Source organism: Drosophila montana, unplaced genomic scaffold (assembly GCF_035044405.1).
Source record: "Drosophila montana isolate Dmon_TW-CO22-7 unplaced genomic scaffold, ASM3504440v1 contig_599_1, whole genome shotgun sequence".
NCBI lineage: Eukaryota > Metazoa > Arthropoda > Insecta > Diptera > Drosophilidae > Drosophila > Drosophila montana.
In genome coordinates this window covers 462,507-487,222 of record NW_026998916.1, presented here as the reverse complement: position 1 = coordinate 487,222, position 24,716 = coordinate 462,507, and the positions used below count along the sequence as shown (strand labels likewise).

At 35.8% G+C, this 24,716-nt stretch overlaps 2 protein-coding genes and 1 long non-coding RNA gene across 6 annotated transcripts; 1 reads left to right on the top strand and 2 right to left on the bottom strand.

The window, feature by feature from the left end:
• Window positions 1-504: 504 nt before the first annotated feature.
• LOC135439600 (uncharacterized) lies at window positions 505-17,626 on the bottom strand. 4 transcript variants are annotated; one of them, XM_064698331.1, is made up of 9 exons: window positions 17,354-17,626; window positions 13,221-13,325; window positions 13,023-13,166; window positions 12,849-12,960; window positions 3,954-4,087; window positions 3,754-3,894; window positions 3,569-3,697; window positions 1,162-1,488; window positions 505-1,065 (listed from the first exon to the last, which is right to left on the bottom strand). In XM_064698331.1, exons 1-9 carry the CDS (start codon window positions 17,561-17,563, stop codon window positions 694-696), a joined length of 1,674 nt encoding a protein of 557 aa, XP_064554401.1. In that variant the 5' UTR covers window positions 17,564-17,626; the 3' UTR covers window positions 505-693. The 4 variants fall into 4 exon arrangements, with proteins under 4 accessions (XP_064554401.1, XP_064554402.1, XP_064554403.1 ...); XM_064698332.1 differs by having other exon boundaries at window positions 12,849-12,965; window positions 13,028-13,166; XM_064698333.1 differs by lacking the exon at window positions 1,162-1,488.
• A 4,058-nt stretch (window positions 17,627-21,684) lies between these two features.
• LOC135439621 (uncharacterized) lies at window positions 21,685-22,212 on the bottom strand. Its single transcript, XR_010438131.1, has 2 exons — window positions 21,997-22,212; window positions 21,685-21,920 (listed from the first exon to the last, which is right to left on the bottom strand). It is a non-coding gene; the product is annotated as an uncharacterized LOC135439621 (long non-coding RNA).
• A 65-nt stretch (window positions 22,213-22,277) lies between these two features.
• TTLL15 (tubulin tyrosine ligase-like 15) lies at window positions 22,278-24,211 on the top strand. Its single transcript, XM_064698362.1, has 5 exons — window positions 22,278-22,317; window positions 22,400-22,451; window positions 22,514-23,694; window positions 23,751-23,955; window positions 24,033-24,211. Exons 2-5 carry the CDS (start codon window positions 22,404-22,406, stop codon window positions 24,147-24,149), a joined length of 1,551 nt encoding a protein of 516 aa, XP_064554432.1. The 5' UTR covers window positions 22,278-22,317; window positions 22,400-22,403; the 3' UTR covers window positions 24,150-24,211.
• Window positions 24,212-24,716: the final 505 nt, after the last annotated feature.

The window sequence follows — 24,716 nt, the reverse complement described above, 5'->3', positions numbered from 1 at the left end:
AAAATGTTTCAGGCAAAAAAGGGAAGAATATTGTCTAAATAAATATTTTCAACACTCGGGAGGGATAATGTTTAAGTTCTTCTTGCCTTACCTTAAACTGACTTCATATTCAATTTTATTGCAATAATCCTGATCCACCGATGCAATAAAGTCATGCTGTTGTTTTACTTGGTTATTGAATTTGTATTATTCTGCTGTTGGTCCAATATTGGTGCTGTTAATGCATAAATGCATTGCTGTTAGCACACTTTGATTTCTAATGATGATGATTCTCTACAATTCGATTCTAGTTCTATGTCGAAATTCTCATTTTGCGTTTTGGGGCTACAGTTTATAGAACGCGCCAAGAAGAAATGCTCCAGAGTTTTTTCAACTGGCGAAGCCGTTCCAGAGAAAGGCTCTGGGTAAATCAATAATGAAATACCATCAATGAAGCTGTTGTGGCGACTTCACCAATAATGGAAATAAAAAATGGAATTAATTTTAAAATCTTTAAAAGTTGAATTGAGTTTACATTTAATTTTATTTAAAAGCAAACTAACTGATTTGAGCCAGACATTCTATTGAGGTGATGACAAGGGAGTACCTGCTGATACATAAAAAAGTGGATCTGTGTCAGGGTTAATTAAAATACATTGTATATATATAAGACTTATTCGCATAAAACTAGACATTTATAATTTTTCAGACAAATTAATAGGTTTCTCTGTCTTCTTCAATGCGGCATAATATAGGTATGTCATCATCTCTTGCGATGTCAATTGTGTTAGATATTAAGTTTCGGTGAATGAAATCGAATTTAAATTTTTTCCACTTGAGAGTTTTCAGGAAATCATCAAAAAGCGCTTCTCTTGATGGAATGATGCAGTCTAAGTAGAAAAGTCTCCGTTGCCATATGTTTCCCGGATTTTGTTTTTTATCTAATAAAAAAAATCTGGGAAGCAACAAGCACTGCACCGTATTCCGTGCCATTATCACACGATGATGCATTTTTTCCCCTAGTCCAAAGATTCCACCAAACGTAAGCGATCCCACATCAATAAAGTGGCTTTCGTAGATGTCCGTCTATAATTAAATATAATTAAGAAACTTATTTTACAAGTTAAAAATTTTACAAATCTAAATATTATATGACTATTAAACAGTTTGTATAAAACTTACATTTATGCTGGTTCTTGATGTTGATGACGATGATGACGAAGAAACTGTATAAATTTCAGATTCAATTGACACTTTGCTACGCTGAGATTCGAAGTTAATCATTGGCTCTGATTCATAGGTAAATTTTCTTAAGTTGTCTTTAAATGACCCTAAAGAACTTGATTGACTTTCGCCAATGGCTTCAATTTCTTCTTCCACGAAACACTTATTTTCACCTTCGGAATATGGGCTATTCATTTGCGAATTACTATGTGCTAATGGAATCATGGTCGAAGCTCTGCTGCCAATTCCACATGCGAAGTCTGCACTTAGGCTAAGTTTTTCAAACTTCAAAAAAATATTATAAGTTTATTTAAATTGAATATGATGAAGAACAGTTCTGTATGTTTATAATGAAGTTTATTAAACTGCCTTGCAAGCACTAAATTATCAACAAGAATATAGACTTTTCTGGGCGGAAGGCGAAGGCCATAATAGACTGTCATTTTTATAAAGTAGTTTAATACCTTATAGCAAATCCTATTAACAATGAACGGCTACCTTTGGTGGTTCAAAAACGAAATTTCCTTGTAAGCATATGACTTGTATGGGGTTTTACAAAAACTAATTTCTCGACGATTCTTTCAATGTACTGAATTTGGTTCAGATATCTTGATAAAGAAAAGAGTTCCAGAGCTTAATTTAAGACTGATCGTTTCTATGGCAGCTCTATAATATAGTAGTCCGATAATTTTGAAGAGCATAGTAAAAATACCAATTTTTATACACTGAACACATTGAAAATGGGTAGAGGGTATAATGGTTTTGTGTGAATGTATGTAATAGGCAGAAGGAAGCATCTTCGTTTCACAAAGTATATATTTTCTCGGTCAGCATTAGCATAGCAAGAATTACAAAATTTAACATGTAGATTCTAATATGAATCTTTATATTTTACTAGCGGGTATTGCCCGGCCTTACCCGGGTAACGTTTTGAGCTAAGAATTTTAGATATAAGCTTTCTACTACGTACACGCCCGTATAAAATTGAAATCTACCCATTTTGAGCTCCACTTCTATTAAAAGTATGTTTTAACTGAATCGAATAAAGAACCAAGTGTTCGAATCAACGGTTTCCGCCCATGTTAGTCTTGCGGTGAGCATCTTGAAGCTGAAGAATAAACTTTCGTTTAATAAGCCTTGGTCCCGCATTTACCCCCCAAGAACGTATCAAGTAAATTTTCACAAAGATCTTTGAAAATGATTTTGATGCCGATCGGATGGTAAGCAAAAAGCTTTCATACAATCGTTGTTCGCTATTTAACCACTGCTATGGGTGGAATTTCCCATATGGCTGAAACAAGTATAAGATAATTTAATTTTCTATGTAAAGCTTTTAAAATAAATTTAAAGCATATCGGACAAAACTTAAAACTTCGTCCAAAAAATGTTTGAATCGCATTTCTACCGACGACTTGGATTCTGTGAAAGGTTAAAAACACGTCTCAAATGATTTTTCGTAGAGATCTTTTGAAATAAATATGAACATGTAACGTCACCCACCAAATCTTTTACCCCATTTCCACCAAGGAGGGATGGATTTTCCAAAAAGTGCGAAACACCCATCAGATAAATTTAAAATAAAGATCTTTGAAAATGAGTTTGTGGCGGTAAACAAAAAAGTAGTATACAAAAGTTTTTCGCGATTTTAACACACATGCGGGTGGAATTTCCCAAAACCCCACCTTAACATGCAACTTTATCATATAAGGTAATCACATTAAAAATTTCATTCATATGATATTCGTGAAAATATATTTCAGATACCACTTAGCTTTTCTATTACCGACACAATTAGGTACCATATATACGTTTGTACGTGTAGAAGTAAGTACGAATGTTTGCTACGATGCCTCTTGCTTCTAATCGAGCATATTTGTACGATTTGCATTAGAATTATAATTTACTTTATAAATCATATACGTATTCTGCAAATAACAGTCAACCTTAAGGGCGTTGGGTTAATGCTGTGTACCCAAATCCCACTGTACACTAGCGACAGCACAAAAATCCCTACACAAAAAATACCTTTTAAGATGACTAACACGATGATGATAACGAGCTAAAAGAAAACAACGATCAACGAAGGCAAAGTAAAAAGACACGAGCGCAAAGTGCTATACGACGGGAAGACGATTCCTCGTTAAGAAGTTAAGTTCAACGCTAGATCCGTGTGCTATGAAATCCGAGAACAAATAACGTGTGATGGTGTAAACTCTTTATCGAATGTTAATTATAATACAAAATTACTTTCAGTTGTTAATTAAACAATAAACTTTGTATTACACCATAAATATAAAACCCCACACTTATATGTTTTTTTATAATGAACTACATTTTGACAAAAGCGTTCATTTAGATAACTCACCGTTCTATTTCGGCTTTTGTTGATTGTATCCGACGTGCTTTTGACTACATGCTCGCTATCAAAATTTAAATAAGTATCTTCCAATTGATCTACAAGCTGGTGTATCTTTCTTCCATTTTTTATGATAACCTTAAATCAATGAGTAATAAAAGGCATGTTGGCTTGAGAATAAATATTTGATATACCTTCATTTCCAGACATTGTAATATTACACATTCTCCACTTAAAACAAAATGAACATTTGTAAGTGTACCTCTATCATGAATATAAATTGTGTCCAAAGGCTTATATTGCTTAAGGGTGCATAATTTACACGCTTTTAAAATCTATAATAAACAATTAGCTTGGATACATTTTTTTTATACTTATAATCCAATTTACTTACCTGATCCTCGCTGAGAAACTCAAAGTAGTCCAATGCCTTCAAGGCTGTTTTCTTTTCATTCCAAATCTTCTTCATGTAAGGTTTTAAAATAGAAATAAAATCATTGTCGAACAAAACTAGCAGTTCGCATTGCGCTACGGAGCCGTCACACAAAATATACGTTTGAAGAGTAAGAACGGCAAATGCAAAATGGGAACGAAATACATCAAACCGTTTCAAGATTCCCATCCAATACACCGAAAAGAAAGCAAAAAATAAAAATAAACACCACGTTGCGAAGTGAAAGCTAAATTGGGAATAGGCTTGAGGTCTAGGGGTCGATTGAGGCTGCTAACCTACATATATTCGCTGCTACGTATTGCAGTCGCAATCGCTTACACGGTAGAAAGGATTTTTCGGAGGGGGCTATGCTTTGCTATTCATTTTGATTGAATCGAATTAGGACTTAACTTTGTTTATTGCTGATTAAATTGGTTGGTGCATGCCTTTGCTTTTGGTCACGAAGTATGCCGTCATTTACAAGCGGACTTATGATATCGCGTGTCAAGCTTATTTATAAGCGTTGGATTTATATATCTATGCAATATACAAATTGATACTTATTTAAAATCTCTTTGCAGCAACTGGCAACTGCAAAGAGGTATAAGCAAACAACGTCCAAAAAATTAAATATCTTGCATGTCCCAAAAATGTATATGTAATTAAGAAACAGTCGACTGCAGAACACGGCTGAAAAAATAACTTTCTTATTTTATTATTAACATATTTATTATATTATTTTAATATACTACAGGCTTTTGGCAGTTTGTTGTAAATTTATTTTAATCAATATATAAGATACTAGCGGGTATAACCCGGCCTTGCCCGTGGCATGTATGTTATAAAATCAAAAAAGCTTTGAAAATGATTTTGAAAATGCATTTAAAAATGCATTTTCCACCGAAGGAGTTTAAATTTTGCGAGAAATGTGAAACACGTCTCTAATGATTTTTCTTATAGATCTTTGGAAACAAATTTGAGCGCGAAGCGTCAGCTACCAAATTATTGACCTCCATTTACACCAAGGAGGAATGGATTTTTCAAAAAGTGTGAAACACCCCTTAAATGAATTTAAACATAGATCTTTAAATATGAATTTGGGGCCGATGGGATGGTAAACAAAACACTTTCATACAACCGTTTTCCGCCAATTTATCACTGTTGCGGGTGGAATTATCCAAATCGCTGAAATACGTACTTATTAAGTTCTTATGGAGAGCTTTAAAAATAAGTTTGAAGCAAATCGGACACAACTTAAAACGCCGCCCAAAAAATCTTTAAATCGCATTCCCCCCGAAGAAGTTTGAATTCTGCGAAAAGTAAGAAACACGTCTCAAATGATTTTTCATATAGATCACTGGAAATGAATTTGAGCGCGAAACGTCACCCACCAAATCTTTGACCTCCATTTCCACCAAGGAGGAACGGATTTTCCTAAAAGTGTGAAACACCCCTCAAATGAATTTGAACAAAGATCTTTGAAAATAAGTTTGGGGCCGATCGGATGGTAAACAAAAAAGTTACATACACACGTTTTTCGCCCTTTTTCCACACTTGCGAGTGGAATTTCCCGAAACCCCGTCTTAACGTGCACCTACATCACATAAGGTAACTACAGTGAAAATTTCAGCTTCCTAGCTCTTACGGTTTGGGCTGTGCGTTGATCACCAATCAGTCAGTCAGTCAGTCAGTCAGTCAGTCAGTCAGTCAGTCAGGACAAACAGTTTTATATATAGAGATTAAATTAACATAAAATTTACAAGAATGTGAAAGTATTTATAACAGCTAGCGCAAGAATTTCTGCATAAATGTGCACACATAAATTCGGGCCTTTTTTGAATTCTGTGCTGGGAATATGTATGTGCTGTTATTTAGTTTTTTTTTCACTAAAACTCAAAAACACAAGCGACGGCAAGTAGTCGGCTCGGATGGAGGTGGATGCGGGTTCGACACCCGCAGAGCGAACAAACATTTTATTTAAATTTATTCTGAACAACACCAGTATATCTCCATACATTGTGATTTTTGTTGACTTTAATTAATTTAATTTTGAGTCTATTATTATTTTGCATTTCGATAAATTTTTCTTTTTATGATTTTCGGTGTGAATTTATGAATTACCCCTTATTACCTGCAGCAGTCCGTTGGGCCGAAAGGGTAAACAATTTCTTGATAACATTAAAAATGGATACTTATTAATTTTTATTTTTAAAAATTGTTTGGAGTAATGGATCTCAATATGTATTTTTTTTAAATAGTTCTAAGAGAAATAATATATCGATTTAAAATATGTAAAAAATAAAAACATTAAAAGTATGTGGATTAAATTGCATATTAATCTGGAAAATAAGAATTTCTCACTTTGTCAAAACAATTTCTTGACATACTGTATCTACATATAAAGTGGCAAAACTGCAAACTTGTTTCAGACTTCTGCTACTGCCACCTACAGCTCTTTTCATGAAACAAGCTAGAATTTTGCTGCATCCCTGAACATGCTGGTGTAGCCGGTAACGTAGATGCAGACGAAGTAGCCTGCCAGAGAGAAGGAGATGCACACAAGTGCGCAAAGCAATAAGTGTGAGCGAGGTACACTCTGCCACGCATATACACATATGTATGTATTTGGGCTGAAAAGATTTAATACTAGCATACATATATTGCGAAACAGCATCAGCCGCAGCAACGTTGTGCGCTGAGCGAGATGCGGCTTCATACTGAACATTCGGCTTTCGAGGCCGGCATTCGGCTGCCACTCTCAGCAGTCTTACTTTGTCTGGGCACACTAAAATGGTCGCGGACACCCATGGGGCTCAGTCGTTGACGATTTATCGGTATCCGATTATTCCGCTGTTTGACAAGTCTATGCATTGTATGGTTAGTGGTAATACTCAATTGTGTTTGCATCCTCGCTATCGCTCATGAAGTGTTTCGAAAGAGAGCTTCTGATCCAAAAGCCTCCTCTGTCTCTTTATTACTCAATGTATCTAGCGCTTCTCGCTTTACGCTCATCGTAGTTTCTGTTATCGTGCTCTTTTACCTTTTGCACTTTTGCCCTAAGAAGCTAGCGCATCAATGCTAGCGACGCCGCAATTCAATCTTGTCTTGTATGTTCGTTATATCGGATTTCTTATCGATCGCTTCGTTAAAAATTGTACATTTCGCATAACTTCAATACGCTCGTATTTTTATAACACCCTAAACTTCTCGCTATTAAGTGCTAATAAAAAGGCTTGTTAGCCCAACATACATAATGTATGTTTATTATTTAGATACATACAGATATAAAGTGTGTCTTGGATTCTGCAGCAGCCGCATCAAATCAGTATAAGCAAACATTCATGTAAACATAAGAGGTCTTAGTTAAGTGAAACAGCTGTTTGTTGTATACAAGGTTGGAAAGCCTCTCTTGCACTTATCGCAGCTGCTTCTGTTCAGTTGTTCGTTGTTGATAGAGGCGAACCGAAGAACTATTTCTGAGCCACAGCCAAATAACCTTGAAATTCATATAAATTCGATAAAATAAACTAATTTATAACGTGTTGTTGTGAAAAGCCAAAATTGACTTTATTTCTTGGCGAAAGCTTCAAAACAGTTGCTAAAAAACATTAGTAACTCAACAGTGTGTATACACACATGCATAAATACATATGTATGTAGAATACTGACGAAATTAATCGAGCTAGAAAATAGCAAAGACGCCGCCGTTGAGACGACGCCGTGTCGCAAAAAAATCTTTGAAATGCATTTTCCACCGAAGGAGTTTAGATTTTTGCGAAAAATGTAAAATACGTCTCAAATGATTTTTCTTATAGATCTTTGGAAATAAATTTGAACACAAAACGTCATCCACCAAATCTTCGACCCCCATTTGCACCAAGGAGGGATGGATTTTTCAAGAAGTGTGAAACACCCCTCAAATGAATTTGAACATAGATATTTGAAAATGAGTTTGGGGCCGATCGGATGGTAAACAAAAAACTTTCATACAACCGTTTTCCACCAATTTACCACTGTTGCGGGGGAAATTTCCCAAATCGCTGAAATACGTATTTATTAAGATCTTATGTAGAGCTTTGAAAATAAGTTTGAAGCAAATCGGACACAAGTTAAAACTTCAGCCAAAAAATCTTTGAACCGCATTTCTACAGAAGTTTGAATTCTGCGAAAAGTGTGAAACACGTCTCAAATGATTTTTCTTATAGATTTCTGGAAATGAATTTGAGCGCGAAACGTCACCCACCAAATCTTTGACCTCCATTTCCACCAAGGAGGAATGGATTTTCCCAAAAATGTGAAACACACCTCAAATGAATTTGAACAAAGATCTTTGAAAATAAGTTTGAGGCCGTTCGGATGGTAAACAAAAATGTTACATACAAACGTTTTTCGCGATTTTACCACAAATGCGGGTGAAATTTCCCGAAAACACGTCTTAACGCGCACCTACATCGCATACGGTAACTACATTTGGGCTGTACGTTGATCACCAATCAGTCAGTCAGTCAGGACAAACATATGTATATAGAAATTACATAATTTATAATCTCTGCAATCTGTTTCTTGGTTATTTGGAAGCACATGTTACATACGACACTTTAAAGTACATACATACATATGTACATATGTGAAAGGTGACGATTTTAACGAAGCGGTACCATCTCTTGGACCCAGAATTGAATTTTGAGAAAAGTTGTTCATGTGGAGAAAAATCGAGGAAAACAGCAAAATATAAATAATAAAAAAATAAATATGTTATTTATAAATTCTGTAACATAAATATACTCGCATATATGTTTATTATACATAATATAATTATATAAAATTTATGTTATGTTGTTTTAATTTTGCAATTTAATAATTACATACATACATACATTTATAGTTTGGAATAGATAGTAAAAAAATAAGCTCCATGCCATCAAATGCTTCGGAATGGCTAGACTCGACGCCAGGAGTTGATTATTATAGACGAATGGTCTTAAACAAGGTAAAAAATCCATATCCATTATATTAATGTTAATTTAAACAAATCGTACGTTATCTTTTCTTTTCAGAGTTTGTAATATTAAGGTATAACTTGCGAACAACTAATATTAAATAAAACAAGTAAGAGGTTCTAGGCGATACCCTGAATCCTCTTCTTCCAACACCAAATGCAGCTCGCGCTACGCGCTCGTTTGATTTAGTAGTAATAAAGAAAAATGAAAAAATAAATAAGTAAGAGGTTCTAGTCGGGAGCTCCCGACTAGGGGATACCCTGAAACCTCTCGCTCTACGCGCTCGTTTGTTTAGTAGTATTAAAGAAAAATGAAAATAAAAAACAAAATTGTTCTCTTGGCAGGGTTCGAACTTGCAACTAACCGCACCACTTACCGCTGCCTCTACTCAAGGGCCACACCAATAATTGAGCGTTAATGAGAAAAAAAAACCAATTAAACACAAACAAAAACAATCGCAATTGCAATGTTGATAGAATTCAAAGCCAACACGCATGAATGTGTGTGTGTGTACATGTATACAGAAATTCTTGGAATTTGAGCAGTAGCTATGCTGCTAATACGTGCGCACATAACTTTTGTGTTTCTTAACCGATCTTAATGAAATTTTCGACAGTACATCTTATTGTAGAATAGAATAAAGAATATTTGTGTTCTCTTAAAAATTCAATTGCTTATAAATTGTGGCTTAAATTGATGGGCAATACAAGTTGGATAATTAACTTGATTTATAGCTTTGTGGTGGTAGCGGGGAGGTGGAGATAGGTATAAAATGAAAGATACTTGATATATATATACTATTCTAGAAGCTACATGTCAACTTTGGTGACTCTAGCTCATATAATTTGCCGAAATTGCTCAAAAAACAGGATTTCGATATCGATTTTTATCGATTACTTGGAAACGGGGCAAGTTATCGAATATCGGAAACAAACTCGATCTGCGCGGACATTAGGAGGACCTACAGCTAAAATTTCGGCCCAACGGGCTGCTGCAGGTATTAAGGGGTCAACATTCATTGATCAATTCAAACCCTGTATCATAAAAAGAAGGGTGCGCGACAGACGCGTGCCAATAATCATATTTTTAAATTTTGCGCCCATGATCAGCCCATTCATACACATTTGTGTCTCTGTGTGTGTATGTAGAGCTCGAAATTCAGAAATCCTAAAATATTGTCAAATTTGCATCGGACAGGCAAGCAGGGACCAACAGGCACAAATGAGCATAATTGCTTCTATTCATATACAAAATACGCAAGTATGCGTGAATATGTAATGGTGTGCACTATAGTTTTGGCTCGTGTAGGGTAGTTAATTGCAAATGCAGACGTTTCTGAGGTAGACCAGCACCGGCTTTAAGGGTCTGATTGATGGTTTTCTTAAACTTAACAACAATTTCGCAGCCGTGGCCACTCAATTCGATGGGCTAAAAACTTTGGATGAATCTCCACTGATAAAACAGCCTACTCTGCGTTGCTTGCCACTTCAGCCTCCGATTGCAAATCAGCAGTCTACAACTTCGATCACAAGTAGCTCATCTTATTTGATATTCCGGACTTTCAGCTACCGGAGTAGGGATGTTGTCATGGGAAGTAATGAGAGTAAAAAATGTGGAGCCGAGGTGCTATAAAAACTGTCAGAAGTTGACAAATCTCTAATTAATCCCACTGTAATTGACAGATTAAACTTTTCGACGTAAAATTCCACGTACTGTAGAAATTACCTTCGTCGCTGCCGCCATCATTTTTAAATTAATCCCAAATAATTTTGAAACTTTATTAATTCCAGACGCATGAGGTCTATTTTGCTATCTTCGGTTAAGTTTTCAATGTTGCCGATCTGCTCGCAAATTTTTTCAAACTACCTACACGTAATCTAGGTATAATAAAAATCAGCCGGTATATTCTCCGGGCCCTGATGGTGCATCTGCCTGTGTGCTTAGGTAATGTGTTGCTTAATGCTTCTTATTTTGTCTGTGAACACTATATCTTTCCCGTTCATATGGTGATGATGTCGAAAACTATAAAGGTATTTATTTCTATTCCGCTATTCCTAAAGCCTTTGTGAGAATCATATATTTCAGCTGTGGCATTTATGCAGCCCTATTATTTCCCCATCCTAGCATTGGTTCTTAAAGCGTAGATCTAACCATTAAACTTCTTAGTCTTAGATTCCTAGCAATTGATTGTGTTAGGAAGGGATTTCAGACTGACATTATCTATACTAATTTTATTGCGGCCTTCGATTCCGTAAGCCACCCCTTGTTGCTTCAGAAATGATGCCTTCTGGCTTCCCAGCCAATCTTCTCTATTGGATCTCAGAGTAACTGAGTAATATAACCAAAAAGTTTCTTTTCAGAAATTCGTTTTCGAAATGTAGTCGCCTTGACCTGCTATTCTTTTCTTTTTCATCAATGACTTTCCCTCGATATTTTCTCCCTCTCGAGTGCTAATAAAAGCTGATGATGTTAATGTGTGACGTACATATAACATTATAGTCTTTTAAGCTGATGTTTTGAATAGAAACAAGGTAATGACTTTCTATAGGAACACACCCCAAAATGATTTTTCACACCTGTGACCGCTTAACGCTCGAACGAGTCAACAGTACTAGCTGTCATTCTTAATCATAAACTTAAATTCGTTGGTCCAAGGAGTTTGACGATCAGCACGCAACAAATACCATTTTTATATCTCCTATACTACCTGCCCCATGTGTTTTGTTGCAACAGTATTACATTCGTCAAAACAGAATTAATTCTTAACAAACACAATTCTTGTTGCCCTTTGTGGATTAAGCAGGGATCCTGGTGTGCGGTTGCCGCCGTACTCCAGTAAATTTTTGTTGATTAATCTGATGATAAATCTATCTATTATGTTTATATTTATTTATTTTTAATAAATTGGTAAATCACGGATGAAATCGACTCCTCTGATTTGACTAACCAATTTAACTTCTCTGTTTCGTCAATGAGAATCGGGTGCAAAATAAAGGCAGAAAAGCCCCGAACTCGATTTTCAACTAGATAAATTGTACGATAAATTGTACGGAAAATAAAGGCCAATCGCGACTCTCCGCCCTAAAACTTGCATCCGTAGTTCAAGAAGACCTAGGCAAGCAATGTAGCGTAAAAACTGTTCGCCGGGTACTGCGCGATCATAATTTTAATGGCCGAGTAGCACAAAGAAAACCCTTTATTAGTTTAAGGAACGGGCTTTGTAGACTCAACTTCGCCAGAGAACACGTTTCAAAGGCCCCAGAGTTCTGGAAATCAGTAATATTTACAGATGTGTCTTAATTACATATTTTTGGATCAGATGGAATGTCTTACGTTTGGTGGTAACCGAACACTAACGATAACGAGTTAAAATGCATTATTTCATATTACTTGTCCCTTCAAAAGGGAAGAAATGACTCCGACATTTGAGGACAAATTGACGGACTTTGGCTTAAGCAGTTTCCTGCAGTGAGAGTGAGATAAAAAACAGCGATTCCGTTCTATCGCACAAATCATATGCATGAGAGTAAGCCAAAGCAGTTTCCAATAGTAGAAGCGAGATAAAAGGCAGCGATGCCGTTCTACCACACAAATCATATGTATTTTCGACTCTCTTGCTCTCTGAGCAAGTGAGCGTGTCTCGTACCTAAACAAAAACGAAGACAAGTTTGTAGTACATTAATTGTACTATTTGTCTCATCTATATGTTGTTTGGTTAGTGGTACTACCTAAAATACGAAACAAAACAATGGCCCCGGACAAGGTCGAGAAATGGTAGATAGTAAAGTAGAGGGTTAAGAATGTGCATCTTATATCATAACGAATTATATCATATCGAAAATTAACATCTACTTACATGTAGTTATGAAAGTGTGAGTGCGTGTGCAGTCTTCCAGCATCGCTACATCGCCTATGCAATCACCTGGTCCAAAAATGATTTCCCCTTTCGATGCCAACTTTCTAGACAACTGTACTATAAGAAGTATTAAAAGTAATAAGATTTTTGTCGCAATTTTTAAATTTTCGTTACCGTACTGCCAGCTGTTTTTATCATCTGAACTTCTCCCGTTACGATAAAATAAATTGTAAGCGGCAAATCACCCTGTCTTATAATTGTACGACCTGTACTAAGTGACAAAAATTTGATAGCAGGCACCAAACGAGCACGTAATTTCTAAAATAAATACAAATCGTAAGAATCAACCATATTTAAGGAGTTAATACTTACTGGTGGAATAAAAAAAAAACATCTCAATCCAGCAAATAAAATGCATAGTTTCTTTCGGTCAGATATTGTCCGTACCAAATGTGGTGTACGTATTAAAGATTTTTCCTGATATATTAAAAATTTTAAGTTAATCGTTTTTGTAACAAATAGATTTTTTACTAAATAAAAATAGACCAGATTCTTCTCATTATGCCTGACTGGACGAAGAAATACATGGTAGAGCATTTGAATGTGTGTGCATTTTGCTACCACAGGCACAAAAGGCAAACAATTGAAGAAAAAATCTCTTGGCTCGCGTCAAACGCCGTGATCTACTTGTGCGCGCATCCACACAACACCTTCATATGTATGTTTATATATCTGGGGGTTTTTTGAAAAGCTATGCAGGAGGATTCACACAAGAGCAAAAAGCAATGAGTCAGAGCGTGGCACACTCTGCACACACGTTTTTGTGCTGCAAGGAATTAAAAACTAACATCCATACTATATATGTATTTTAAAAAGGCATCAGCCGCAGCGACTTTGTGGGATGAACGAGATACGACTTCATACTGATCGTTCGGCTCTCGACGCCGGCATTCGGCTGCCACTCTCAGCAGTCTTACTCTCTCTGGGCATAACAAAATGGTCGCAAGCTCTCATGGGGCTCACTCGCATTAAAAATTCTCGTTTCGATTATTCTAACATTTGAAGCATCACTATGGTTAGTGCCTTAAATCATTTATTTTATTGTTGAGCCTCAAGGCCAGCATTAGATATACATAAGTGAGATCGAACATCGTCTCTTGCTGAAGTTAGTCAGAAGGACATCAACGACAGTATACATATTTATTGGCTTCAATCACTTCTAACTTACATGAATTGCGTCTTCTGTATTTTGGAAAGTCAATTATTTTATGATACTAAAATAAAAATCTAAGGGGACTTAAAAGTAAGTTACTTTGATGGTACGACCATTCAGACACGAGCCATCCATGAGAGCTATGGCTACCTCCGTGTCACGCTCCTTGAAGAAACGCACCACACCCTTAACGTTGCCGCGTATTTCGGCAAACTTGACATCGCCGAAAGGAATTTTGAGCCCCCATAAAAAATGTGTAAATGGGTTTTCATATTTCTTAAAACAAATTTAATTTATATTACAATAACTTAATTCCAAATCGAATTGTGCTGTCTGTTAGCAGCGAGTGTGTTTTGAATATATTTTTAATTGTAATAAGGCGCTCACACAGACGAGCACCTCAGAATAATATATACCAAATTTGTGTCTATTGCCGATTGTGTTTACATGTCAATAATAAACAAAACATATATGTGAGGTGTCAAGATAACTTGCATGTGTAAACGCATATGAGCTGGCCAGGAAGCTATTGAGAAGTCAAGATAGAATACGACGAGTGGGACGGATCCAGGGAATAGTTGTCCAATGTGAAACACTATTAGACATAAACAAGTAAGAGGCTCTAGTCTATGCCGACATTAAGAACACTAGGCTTCTTAACTGGTTTGGGCCTATCAAAAAATACATTTGTCAGCGTAGCATTTAACAAAAGAAACAAGTAAGAGGTTCTAGTCAGGAGCTCCCGACTAGGGGATACCTTAAACCTTCTATAAACACCAAATGCAGCTTTAGATCACTCTTCTTATACCCTTGCAGAGGGTATTATAATATTATCGTAAAATGTGTAACGCATGGAAGGAGACATATCCGACCAAATAACGTATGTATATTCTTGATCAGAATCAACAACTAAATCGATATAGCTATGTCCGTCTGTCTGTTTCTATGCAAACTAGTCTCTCAGTTTTAAAGCTATTTTTATGAAACTTTGCAGAAGTGCTTTTTTTTGTTGCACGCAGTACATATATCGGAGACAGCTGGATCGGACCACTATATCATAAAGCTGCCAAGGGATCGATCGGCCGAAAAGTAGGTTCTTGTATGAAAAACTTTTTGTTTATTTAGATATCTTGACCAATCTCGACATTTATTAGTTTTACTATGCTCCCTCCATTTATGCAAAATCTTATTTACATAGGACTACTTTATCATAAAGCTGCCATAGGAAAACTTGTTTGTTTTTCAAGATATCTTAACTAGCACTATGAGCATTATGAAAAGGCTGGGTCTGCGAGCTGTATGATAGAAAGAAACAGTTGCGTTGCTCATACAAGAACTTAATTTTCGACCGATCGTTCATATGGCAGCTATATGATATAATATTCCGATATGAATAATATTTAAAATGAAGAGTATAAGGAAACTCATATATAACTCATATATATAATTCCTTCATACTTTCTACAAGCGGAAAACAAATTAACAATAGCAATGTAACAGACAGGAAGCATCTCCGACCCCATAACGTATATATATTCTTGATCAGCATTAATAGCCGAGACGATATAGCCATGCCCGTCTGACTGTCCGTCCTTCCGCCCGTATGTATGAGCGCAAGGATTTCGGAACCTATAAGAGGTAGAGACTTGAAATTTGGAATGTAAATCCTCCTTGTGTCCGCGCAGTACGAGTTTCTTTCCGATAATCGATAAGCCCCGTTTTCAAGTAATCGATAAAAATCAATATCGTAGTTCTGTTTTTTGAGAAAATCTCGTAAGTTATAAGATCTAGAGTCACCAAACTTGACATGTAGCATTTAGAATATTACAAGTATATCAAGTATCTTTCATTTTATATCTATAGCAACCTACCCGTTACCACCACAGAGCTATAAATCAAGTAAATAATCCAATTTGTATTGCCTACAAATGCGCTGATATTTTAATTTGTTTTTATTTTCGCGAGCTGCATTTGGTCGGGAGCTCCCAACTAGAACCTCTTACTGGTTCCCTTTTTTTCTTTAAATACAACAACTAACCAAACAACATATAGATAAGACATCCAGTACAATAAATGTGGACATTCAAAATTGCTGACAAATGGTCCAAACTCGTCTTCGTTTTGGTTGCTGTGGTATAACGGCATCGCTGTCTTTTATCTTGTTTCCACTAAAGGAAACTGCTTTGGCTTACTCTCATGCATATGTTGTATGCGATAGAAAGGCATCGCTGTTTTTTATCTCGCTCCCTCTACAGGAAACTGCTTTGGCGCACTCTCAGTGCTCTCACTGCTCTCTCATTATGTCTAGGGATCGTTTAAATGTATGCGTGTGTATGAGTCCACGCAAGCAACAATGCGCCCAAATTCAATTTTTTCTCAAATGTCGGAGGCATTTATTCCCTTTTGAAGGGACGACTAATATGAAATAATTAAAGGGTTTGCCAAGTCGATCCGAAATTCTTGCATTTAGCTCGTTGTTGGTAAGGGTACCTAAGCATTGGCATGTGTGCATTTAAAATATTGTATTGCATTTAAGCAATAATGCGTTTATGTGCCTGCCTATTGGTTGCCTGACTGTTCCCTTAGCAGGGTTCGAACTGGCAACTGACCGCACTACTTGCTACCGTTTCCTCGGTATGGTTCGAACTCGCAACAGACCGTTGTACTTGCCGCCGCCTCTGCTCAACAGCCACACCATGGTCTTAATGAGAAAAAAACGAATTAAAATAGCAGCACAAAAAACAATACAATCGCAATAGCAATGCTGATAGAATTCAAAGCAGACGCGCATGATTGTGTGTGTGCATGTATACAGAACTTCTTGGAATTTGCGCTTGCTGCCGCTGATACAAGGAAAGTCAAAACACATTTTCTTTAATAATTTCTGTTTTTCTTAACCGATCTTGATGAAATTTTCTACAGTACACCTTATTGTGTAATAGAATATTTGTGTATTCTCAAAAAGTCAATTATATACTTTATGGAATCGTAGATGCTTCCTTCTGCCTGTTACATCCATTTGCACAAAAACATTATTTTACCCATTTTAAATGGGTTCAGGGTACACAAAAATAGGCGGACAGACAGCTCGACTTCTTATGCTGATTAAGAATATATAAACTACATATATGGGATCAGAGATGTCTTCTTATGAGAAAATGTAATACCCTCTACACGGGTATACAAATATTTGGAATCGGTTACATCAGCACAACTACTCGCTAAATGCTAGGGTTTAATATCATCGAATCACAATAAATATATATGTACATATATTAATATATGTACTTACAGCGGCTGTAAGCATTCCCATTTTTCGCTTCGTACGCATCAGCAATGCTATATTTTTTCTAACGTTTGAGGAAATTTTCGGATCATCGTCACTTTCACCATCGAGCCACTGGTTATTAGTAATGACTGCACGGACTACCTTTTTAAATAAAGCTTTAAGAATCACTCTTTTTTTTACCTCTTCTGCATCTCGCACACGTTTAGATATCATTTAAAAATATCTTTTAATTCAAACCAGATAAAAATTACGATTGACGTAAAAAGATTGCAGACAAACAAAAATAACAATAAAGATTTAAATATTGTGTCTGAAATATGTTTGTTGTTTTAAAAGCATTCTTTGTGAATTTGTCTGATCTCGATTTCCTAAACGTACCTTGAACCCAGTAAATTAGAAAAAAATCATGCTTTAATAGTTTTATGCCAATGCATGTAACATACAGATGAAAACATATCCGATCCCATACAGTATATATATTCTGGATCAGGAAAATAACTATAAGCCCGTCAATCTCAGAAACTTAAAGAGCGGGATGCTTAAACTACTTAGCTGGGCAGCTGAAATTTTCACTGTAGTTACCGTATTGGAAAAAAATGTGTATGAAACTTTTTTGTTTACCATCCGATCGACCTCAAACTCGTTTTCAAAGATCTTTGTTTAAATTCATTTGAGGCGTGTTTCACACTTTTTGGAAAATACATTCCTTCTCGGTGGAAAGGGGAGTCAAAGATTTGGTAGCTGACGTTTCGCGCTCAAATTTATTTTCAAAGATCTTTGCGTAAGTTATTGGAGACGTGTTTCATACAAATCTTCCTCGCTTATTGGGCAAAGTTTTGTCCAATTTGCATTCAAGCTCTACATTTTTTACGAACTAATACATATATAATAATTAATATATACATATACATATAATAGCCCCGTCACAAGTAACAAGTATTCATAGTAACTGTTTACTGCTGTTACACCTTTCAAAACTAACAGCGACAAAAAATCATCCTATGTCATGCACGGATAGTAAAGCAAGGGTCTACTTTTTGGTCGTTGTTTATTCAAAAGATTGACACCGAAAATTTCACTAAGAGATTACCACGACGATAAAAGATTGACACCGAAAATTTCACTAAGAGGGTACTACGTCGATAACGACTGGATCAATGTTATAGATATGTTAGATATCTATTTATATGATATATATTAATACTAGCGGGTATAACCCGGCCTTGCCCGTGGCACGTATGTTATAAAATCTATGTTTTTAAAAAGCTTTGAAAATGATTTTGAAACTGATCGGACGGGAATCAAACAACTTTTATGCGAATCGGACAAAACTTAAAATTCACCAAAAATATCTTTCAAATGCCTTTTCCACCGAAGGAGTTTAGATTTTGCGAAAAATCTCAAATGATTTTTCTTATAGATGTTTGGAAATAAATTTGAACACAAAACGTCATCCACCAAATCTTCGACCCCCATTTGCACCAAGGAGGGATGGATTTTTCAAAAAGTGTGAAACACCCTTCAAATGAATTTGAACATAGATCTTTGAAAATGAGTTTGGGCCGATCGGATGGTAAACAAAAAACTTTCATACAACCGTTTTCCGCCAATTTACAACTGTTGCAGGTGGAATTTCCCAAATCGCTGAAATACGTATTCATTAAGTACTTATGTAGAGCTTTGAAAATAAGTTTGAAGCAAATCGGACATAACTTAAAACTTCGCACAACAAATCTTTGAGTCGCACTCCAACCGAAAAAGTTTGGATTCTGCGAAAAGTGTGAAACACGTCTCTAATGATTTTTCTTATAGATCTTTGGAAACAAATTTGAGCGCGAAGCGTCAGCTACCAAATTATTGACCTCCATTTACACCAAGGAAGAAAGGATTTTTCGAAAAGTGTGAAACACCCTCAAATGGATTTGAACATAGATCTTTGAAAATAAGTTTGAGGCCGATCGGATCATAAACAAAAAACTTTCATACAACCGTTTTCCGCCAATTTACCACTGTTGCAGGTGGAATTTCCCAAATCGCTGAAATACGTATTCATTAAGTACTTATGTAGAGCTTTGAAAATAAGTTTGAAGCAAATCGGAACACAACTTAAAACTTCGCCCAAAAAATCTTTAAATCGCATTCCCCCCGAAGAAGTTTGAATTCTGCGAAAAGTGTGAAAAACGTCTCAAATGACTTTTCTTATAGATCTCTGGAAATGAATTTGAGCACTAAACGTCACCCACCAAATCTTTGACCACCATTTCCACCCAGGGGGAATGGATTTTCCTAAAAGTGTGAAACACCCCTCAAATGAATTCGAACAAAGAGCTTTGAAAATAAGTTTGAGGCCGTTCGGATGGTAAACAAAAAAGTTACATACAAACGTTTTTCGCGATTTTTCCACACTTGCGGGTGAAATTTCCCGAAACCCCGTCTTAACGTGCACCTACATCACATAAGGTAACTACAGTGAAAATTTCAGCTTCCTAGCTCTTACGGTTTGAGCTGTGCGTTGATCACCAGTCAGTCAGTCAGGACAAACAGTTTTATAAATAGACATAATGTTAGATATACTTTTCTGCATTTTTTATACATTTCAAAAATTTGCAGTTTTTTTAATTTTAATTGTTGCTATCGTGTTGCTGCTTCCTTATTATTATACTTCTTGTATAGTTGAAGTCTTATTAACAGATTCTGTACTCAGGTTGTTCATTTCGTACTCTTCAAATAGCTAAGTACTGTGTCACTGGCCTGTACCAAAGACAATATAAACACTAAGATGAGTAACGCCCACATTTGCATGCAACGAAAAATTTCATGCCTGGTGTTTCATCTGGCGTTTGAGTTTTCGCACGACATGCCTGCCGACTGGCTATTTGTTCTCCAAAAGCCAGACGAACGAATGCCGAAGTCGCGGCTTGCTGATGCTGACCCGAGCAACGAAGTTAGTCGCCAGCCTGCGTTCAGCAAAGCTAGTCGAAGGTGCTTTGTGTCGCTTCGTTTTCGAAGTACATTGACCGAAAAGTTTTAAACTTACGATCGACGCAAAGTACTTCTGCTTTATCCATGAAATGCATGCTTTAATTAAATGATACATTACCCTAGAGACTAACAATAAATTTTGCACTTAAATTTAAGAATGAAATAATTTTTTTACAAGGCGCAACTTGTACAATAACAATGTTAAGAAAATATCACACATAGATTTATTTCACTTTTGTTTTTGAACAGTGTATGCTCGAGAGAAGTTCTTGTTCAGCCAATCGCGTGCAAGCACCTATGTTTGTATGTGTGAATTATGCATGCATACCTACATCAAAATATGTATATGTATATGTGTGTTATTCACTGCCTTGGCTTTGGCTGGTGAAGAAATAAATTTTGTTTTCTAGAGCTGATCATGCACGACCTATTCCAAATTTGTATTCACATATGAATACATGTTGTGTAGTGAGGTTGGCTCCGTAGAAAATCTGTTTTTAAAGTCGTCGCAAATATTTATATAATTCTTCGATCTTCGTCGTCGAAGAAAATGTACGAAAGGGTGCGATTTTCATTATGCCGCTTTGACGGGCTTAATATGGAGTTATGCACCCAGAGGGGCTTTGGATTTTGCCGCAGGTCTTTTTCAATTCTGCTCAATTGCTCACTTTACCATTACCTCTTATAGGAAGTTTCTGCAATTACTAACTGTTACGCTGCTACATACGAACTTTTAAAAACGCCGTTATGAAGTCCATTCCACTCCTGTATATTTCCTGTCATAAAGTCATAAGTAATTTTTTGTTTTGTAACATAAGTGCCGCATACAATAAATAGTGATTATATTAAATCCGTTAATATTTAAGTCAAGCGGAAATTAAAAACGAACTTAATCGGTTATGTGAATTTAACGATATTTAAATAAATTTGTAATCGATAGGCAAAAACTATCATATCATCTTACAACAGTTAGGACAATTAACTCATTTGGAACTGTTAGAACAGTTTTATTTTAAATTTGTTATGTCTTTAGGCAATATGTTATCTTTCTGCCACCATAGACCCGAACAATGGGACATTCGTATATATGGGATCCAAACTAAACATTTACCGCTTGTGCAAAACTACATAAGTTGAACAAAAAACTAATTGGCCCCCCTTATTGCAACAGGCGGTTAGGCTAAAAACATATACACATACAGTACGACCTCGCTCAATGCAACCTATTAAAATATGACCAATTGCGAAAACTGAGGTGGTTGCAAAAACCGAGGGAACATTATCTGTTGGCCACGAGACCTATTTAAAAAAAGATATGCCTTTGCTAACCATTAAAATTAAAGTAAATCGAATTGTTCTGTGTTCAAAGCAAGGATTTCATTTTACTTTATTTATTTTTTGAAAAATTGAGAAATTGTGGTCTGTACTTTTTTACATTTTATACTTTTCTGAACAGCTGTTTCTACAATGTTAAGAAATCGGGTGTTGCAATTATCGAGGTGTTGCGCGTAACGAGGGTTGCGTTGAGCGAGGTCGTACTGTATATACATATACGAGAGTATATATCCATTAATATAAAACAATATAGCTACATATATATTTAAAAAAAATATAATCGAGCTGGTATTAATATTGAATGCACACACGTAAATTAATATACATACATAGGTATGTGTTGCCGTGATTAAAATAATACTTATACATTTTTGACATACTTAGCTTGAACATAAATAAATAAAATAGTAGGAACAGCCCAGTATCTAAAAATAGTATGTGCCGCCTAGTTAGTACATCCAATTTGGTAGCCATATGTAAGCACTTCGTTCCCCTCTGTTCAGCATAGTAAATCCGCTAGATGGCGATATTTTATACTGCGGCTGTAGCCCTGCAACTCAAAACTATTTATGCCTATCGATTTCTCTCTCTTCCACTTGAAAATGTTAAGAAGAAGAACAACAGCTGATTAATATAATACGGGTTTCGTTGTGAATATATTTTTTAAATAATATTTAATACATTTTTTTTAATAATTTAAACTTTTTGAATATAAACTTTATTATTGTACAGTGAAATGGATTCACCATCAATTTCCGTAACCCCGAGGAATAAAGGATATAAAGTAAATTACATTTTTGATGAAACATTTCTTTGCAAATCCAATTCAAACTTTCACCATTTCAGTTATCAGAGAAACCGACAAAGTCGTCAGCACTCACTTTGGGCACAATACCATTACGAGCAGTTATGTTATTCTTGGCTGCAACTGTGTTTACCGCAGTACTTCTTGAGCTTCTGCCACATTATACTAAAATAAAACCTGAGAGTGACTCATTAAATGGTACAGAAAATGCCTTGATTCGTCAACGGGCCTATTCAATTTATACTACTAGCACTACAGAGGAACACTTGGTGCACGTAGTGGACATTTTGCACAGATTTGGTTATAAAAGAGTTGAGTTAGAAGATAAATGGGATTTATTGTGGGCCCATGACTATCCGTTTCGCGTTATTCCAAAACTAAAGAATCTAGAAGCGCATCAATTTGTTAACCATTTACCTGGTTGTGGTTACTTAACAAATAAAGTTGATTTGTGTACGACGCGACTACCTTTTTTGCCGCGTGCTTTTCGCCTCCCAGATCAGAGAAATGACTTTTTGGAATACGCGTCAGCGCATCCGAAGGCACTCTTTGTACAGAAGCACAACGAGCATCGTCACATTAAAGTTCGGCCTTTAAATGATATCGATTTCCACTCCAATGATTCGTTTGTCCAGGAGTTCATTCAGAATCCATTTTTGGTCGATGGTCATAAATTTGATATCGGAGTATATGTTGTGATCACTTCCGTAAATCCGTTGCGTGCTTACATATACAACGGTGATGTATTGTTTCGGTATTGCCCCGCCAAATATTATCCCTTCGATGTCGAAATTCAGGACAAATATGTTGTTGCTGACAATTATTTACCCACCTGGGAGGTTCCGTCTTTACGCAAGTATTATAACAACTATGGGGGAAGCATGCGTGCTTCTTTTGAAGCGTATGTACGCGATCAAAACATGGATCCCTCAAAAATATGGTCACAAGTGGAACACATTATACGTACCACTATTCTGACGAAAGAACAAGATTTAATAGATACACTACGTATGTACAAAAGGCATAATTTCTTCGATTTGTTGCGTTTCGACCTTTTTATTGATGAGGAACTAAATGTACACCTAATGGAGGCCAACATGTCACCGAATCTTTCTTCCGCTCACTTCAAAGAAAACTCACTTTTGTACAAACAAGTGCTTTACAGTGTGTTCAACCTGGTAGGCATTCGTCCAGTGATTAAATCAGGAATCAGTCATTCTTCGTATGTTATGAATTCCATTAAATAATTTGTATTTGGTTTTAATTTAGATCTTTTAGACTTTCAGAAGTAATAACTGCTGATAAAAACTTGGCGACTGCGCTAAATAATTGTGCATCTAACGATTGCGACAAGTCATGTAATAAAGAAGAATGCAGCCTATGCCTGCCTTGTTTAAGTGGAACAGAATATAAATGGCTACAAGAAGCTCACGATGAGCACTTGCATCGTGTTGATATGAAGCGCATCTTTCCTAAACCAATAGTAAATTCATTTCGAAAGCCCTTTTGAATATATTATACATTTATATTTGAATATATACTAACATGTTTTGTTTTCAGCATAATATTCACACATTTGATATTGATATTGAAACTACACAAATGTCAAAGAGAAACGCATGGATAACACGTTGGTTTTTCAATAAATGTAAATATGACCGAACATGGTGCACCTGACAGCACCAAAATAGTTGGAAAGAAATATGGAAATATATGTACATATGACAATGATAATATTATTTATACAGTTTCCTATTATTAGAAATTTATAACTTATTAATATATACCCGCATGTGTTGAAAATCGCGAAAAACGTTTGTATTGCCTCAAACTCATTTTCAAAGATCTTTGTTCATATTCATTTGAGGGGTGTTTCAAAGTTTTCGTGGGTGACGTTTCGCGCTCAAATTCATTTCCAAGAATCTATATGAAAAATCATTTGAGACGTGTTTCACATTTGTCGCAAAATCAAAGTATCCTCGGTAAAAAGTGCGATTCTAGGATTTTTTTGGTGAAGTTATAAGTTTTGTCCGATTTTCTTCAAACTTAATTTCAAATGTGTACATAAGAACTTAATTCCACTCAAATCAAAAACCCTTTGTATGAAAGTTTGTTGCTTACAATCTTCAAAAACAAATTTCAAAATTCTTTGCCAAAATTCATTTAAATTCATCTTTTTGGAAAATGCATTCCTCCTTGGTGGAAATGGGGGTCAAAGATATGGTGGGGGACGTTTCGCGCTCA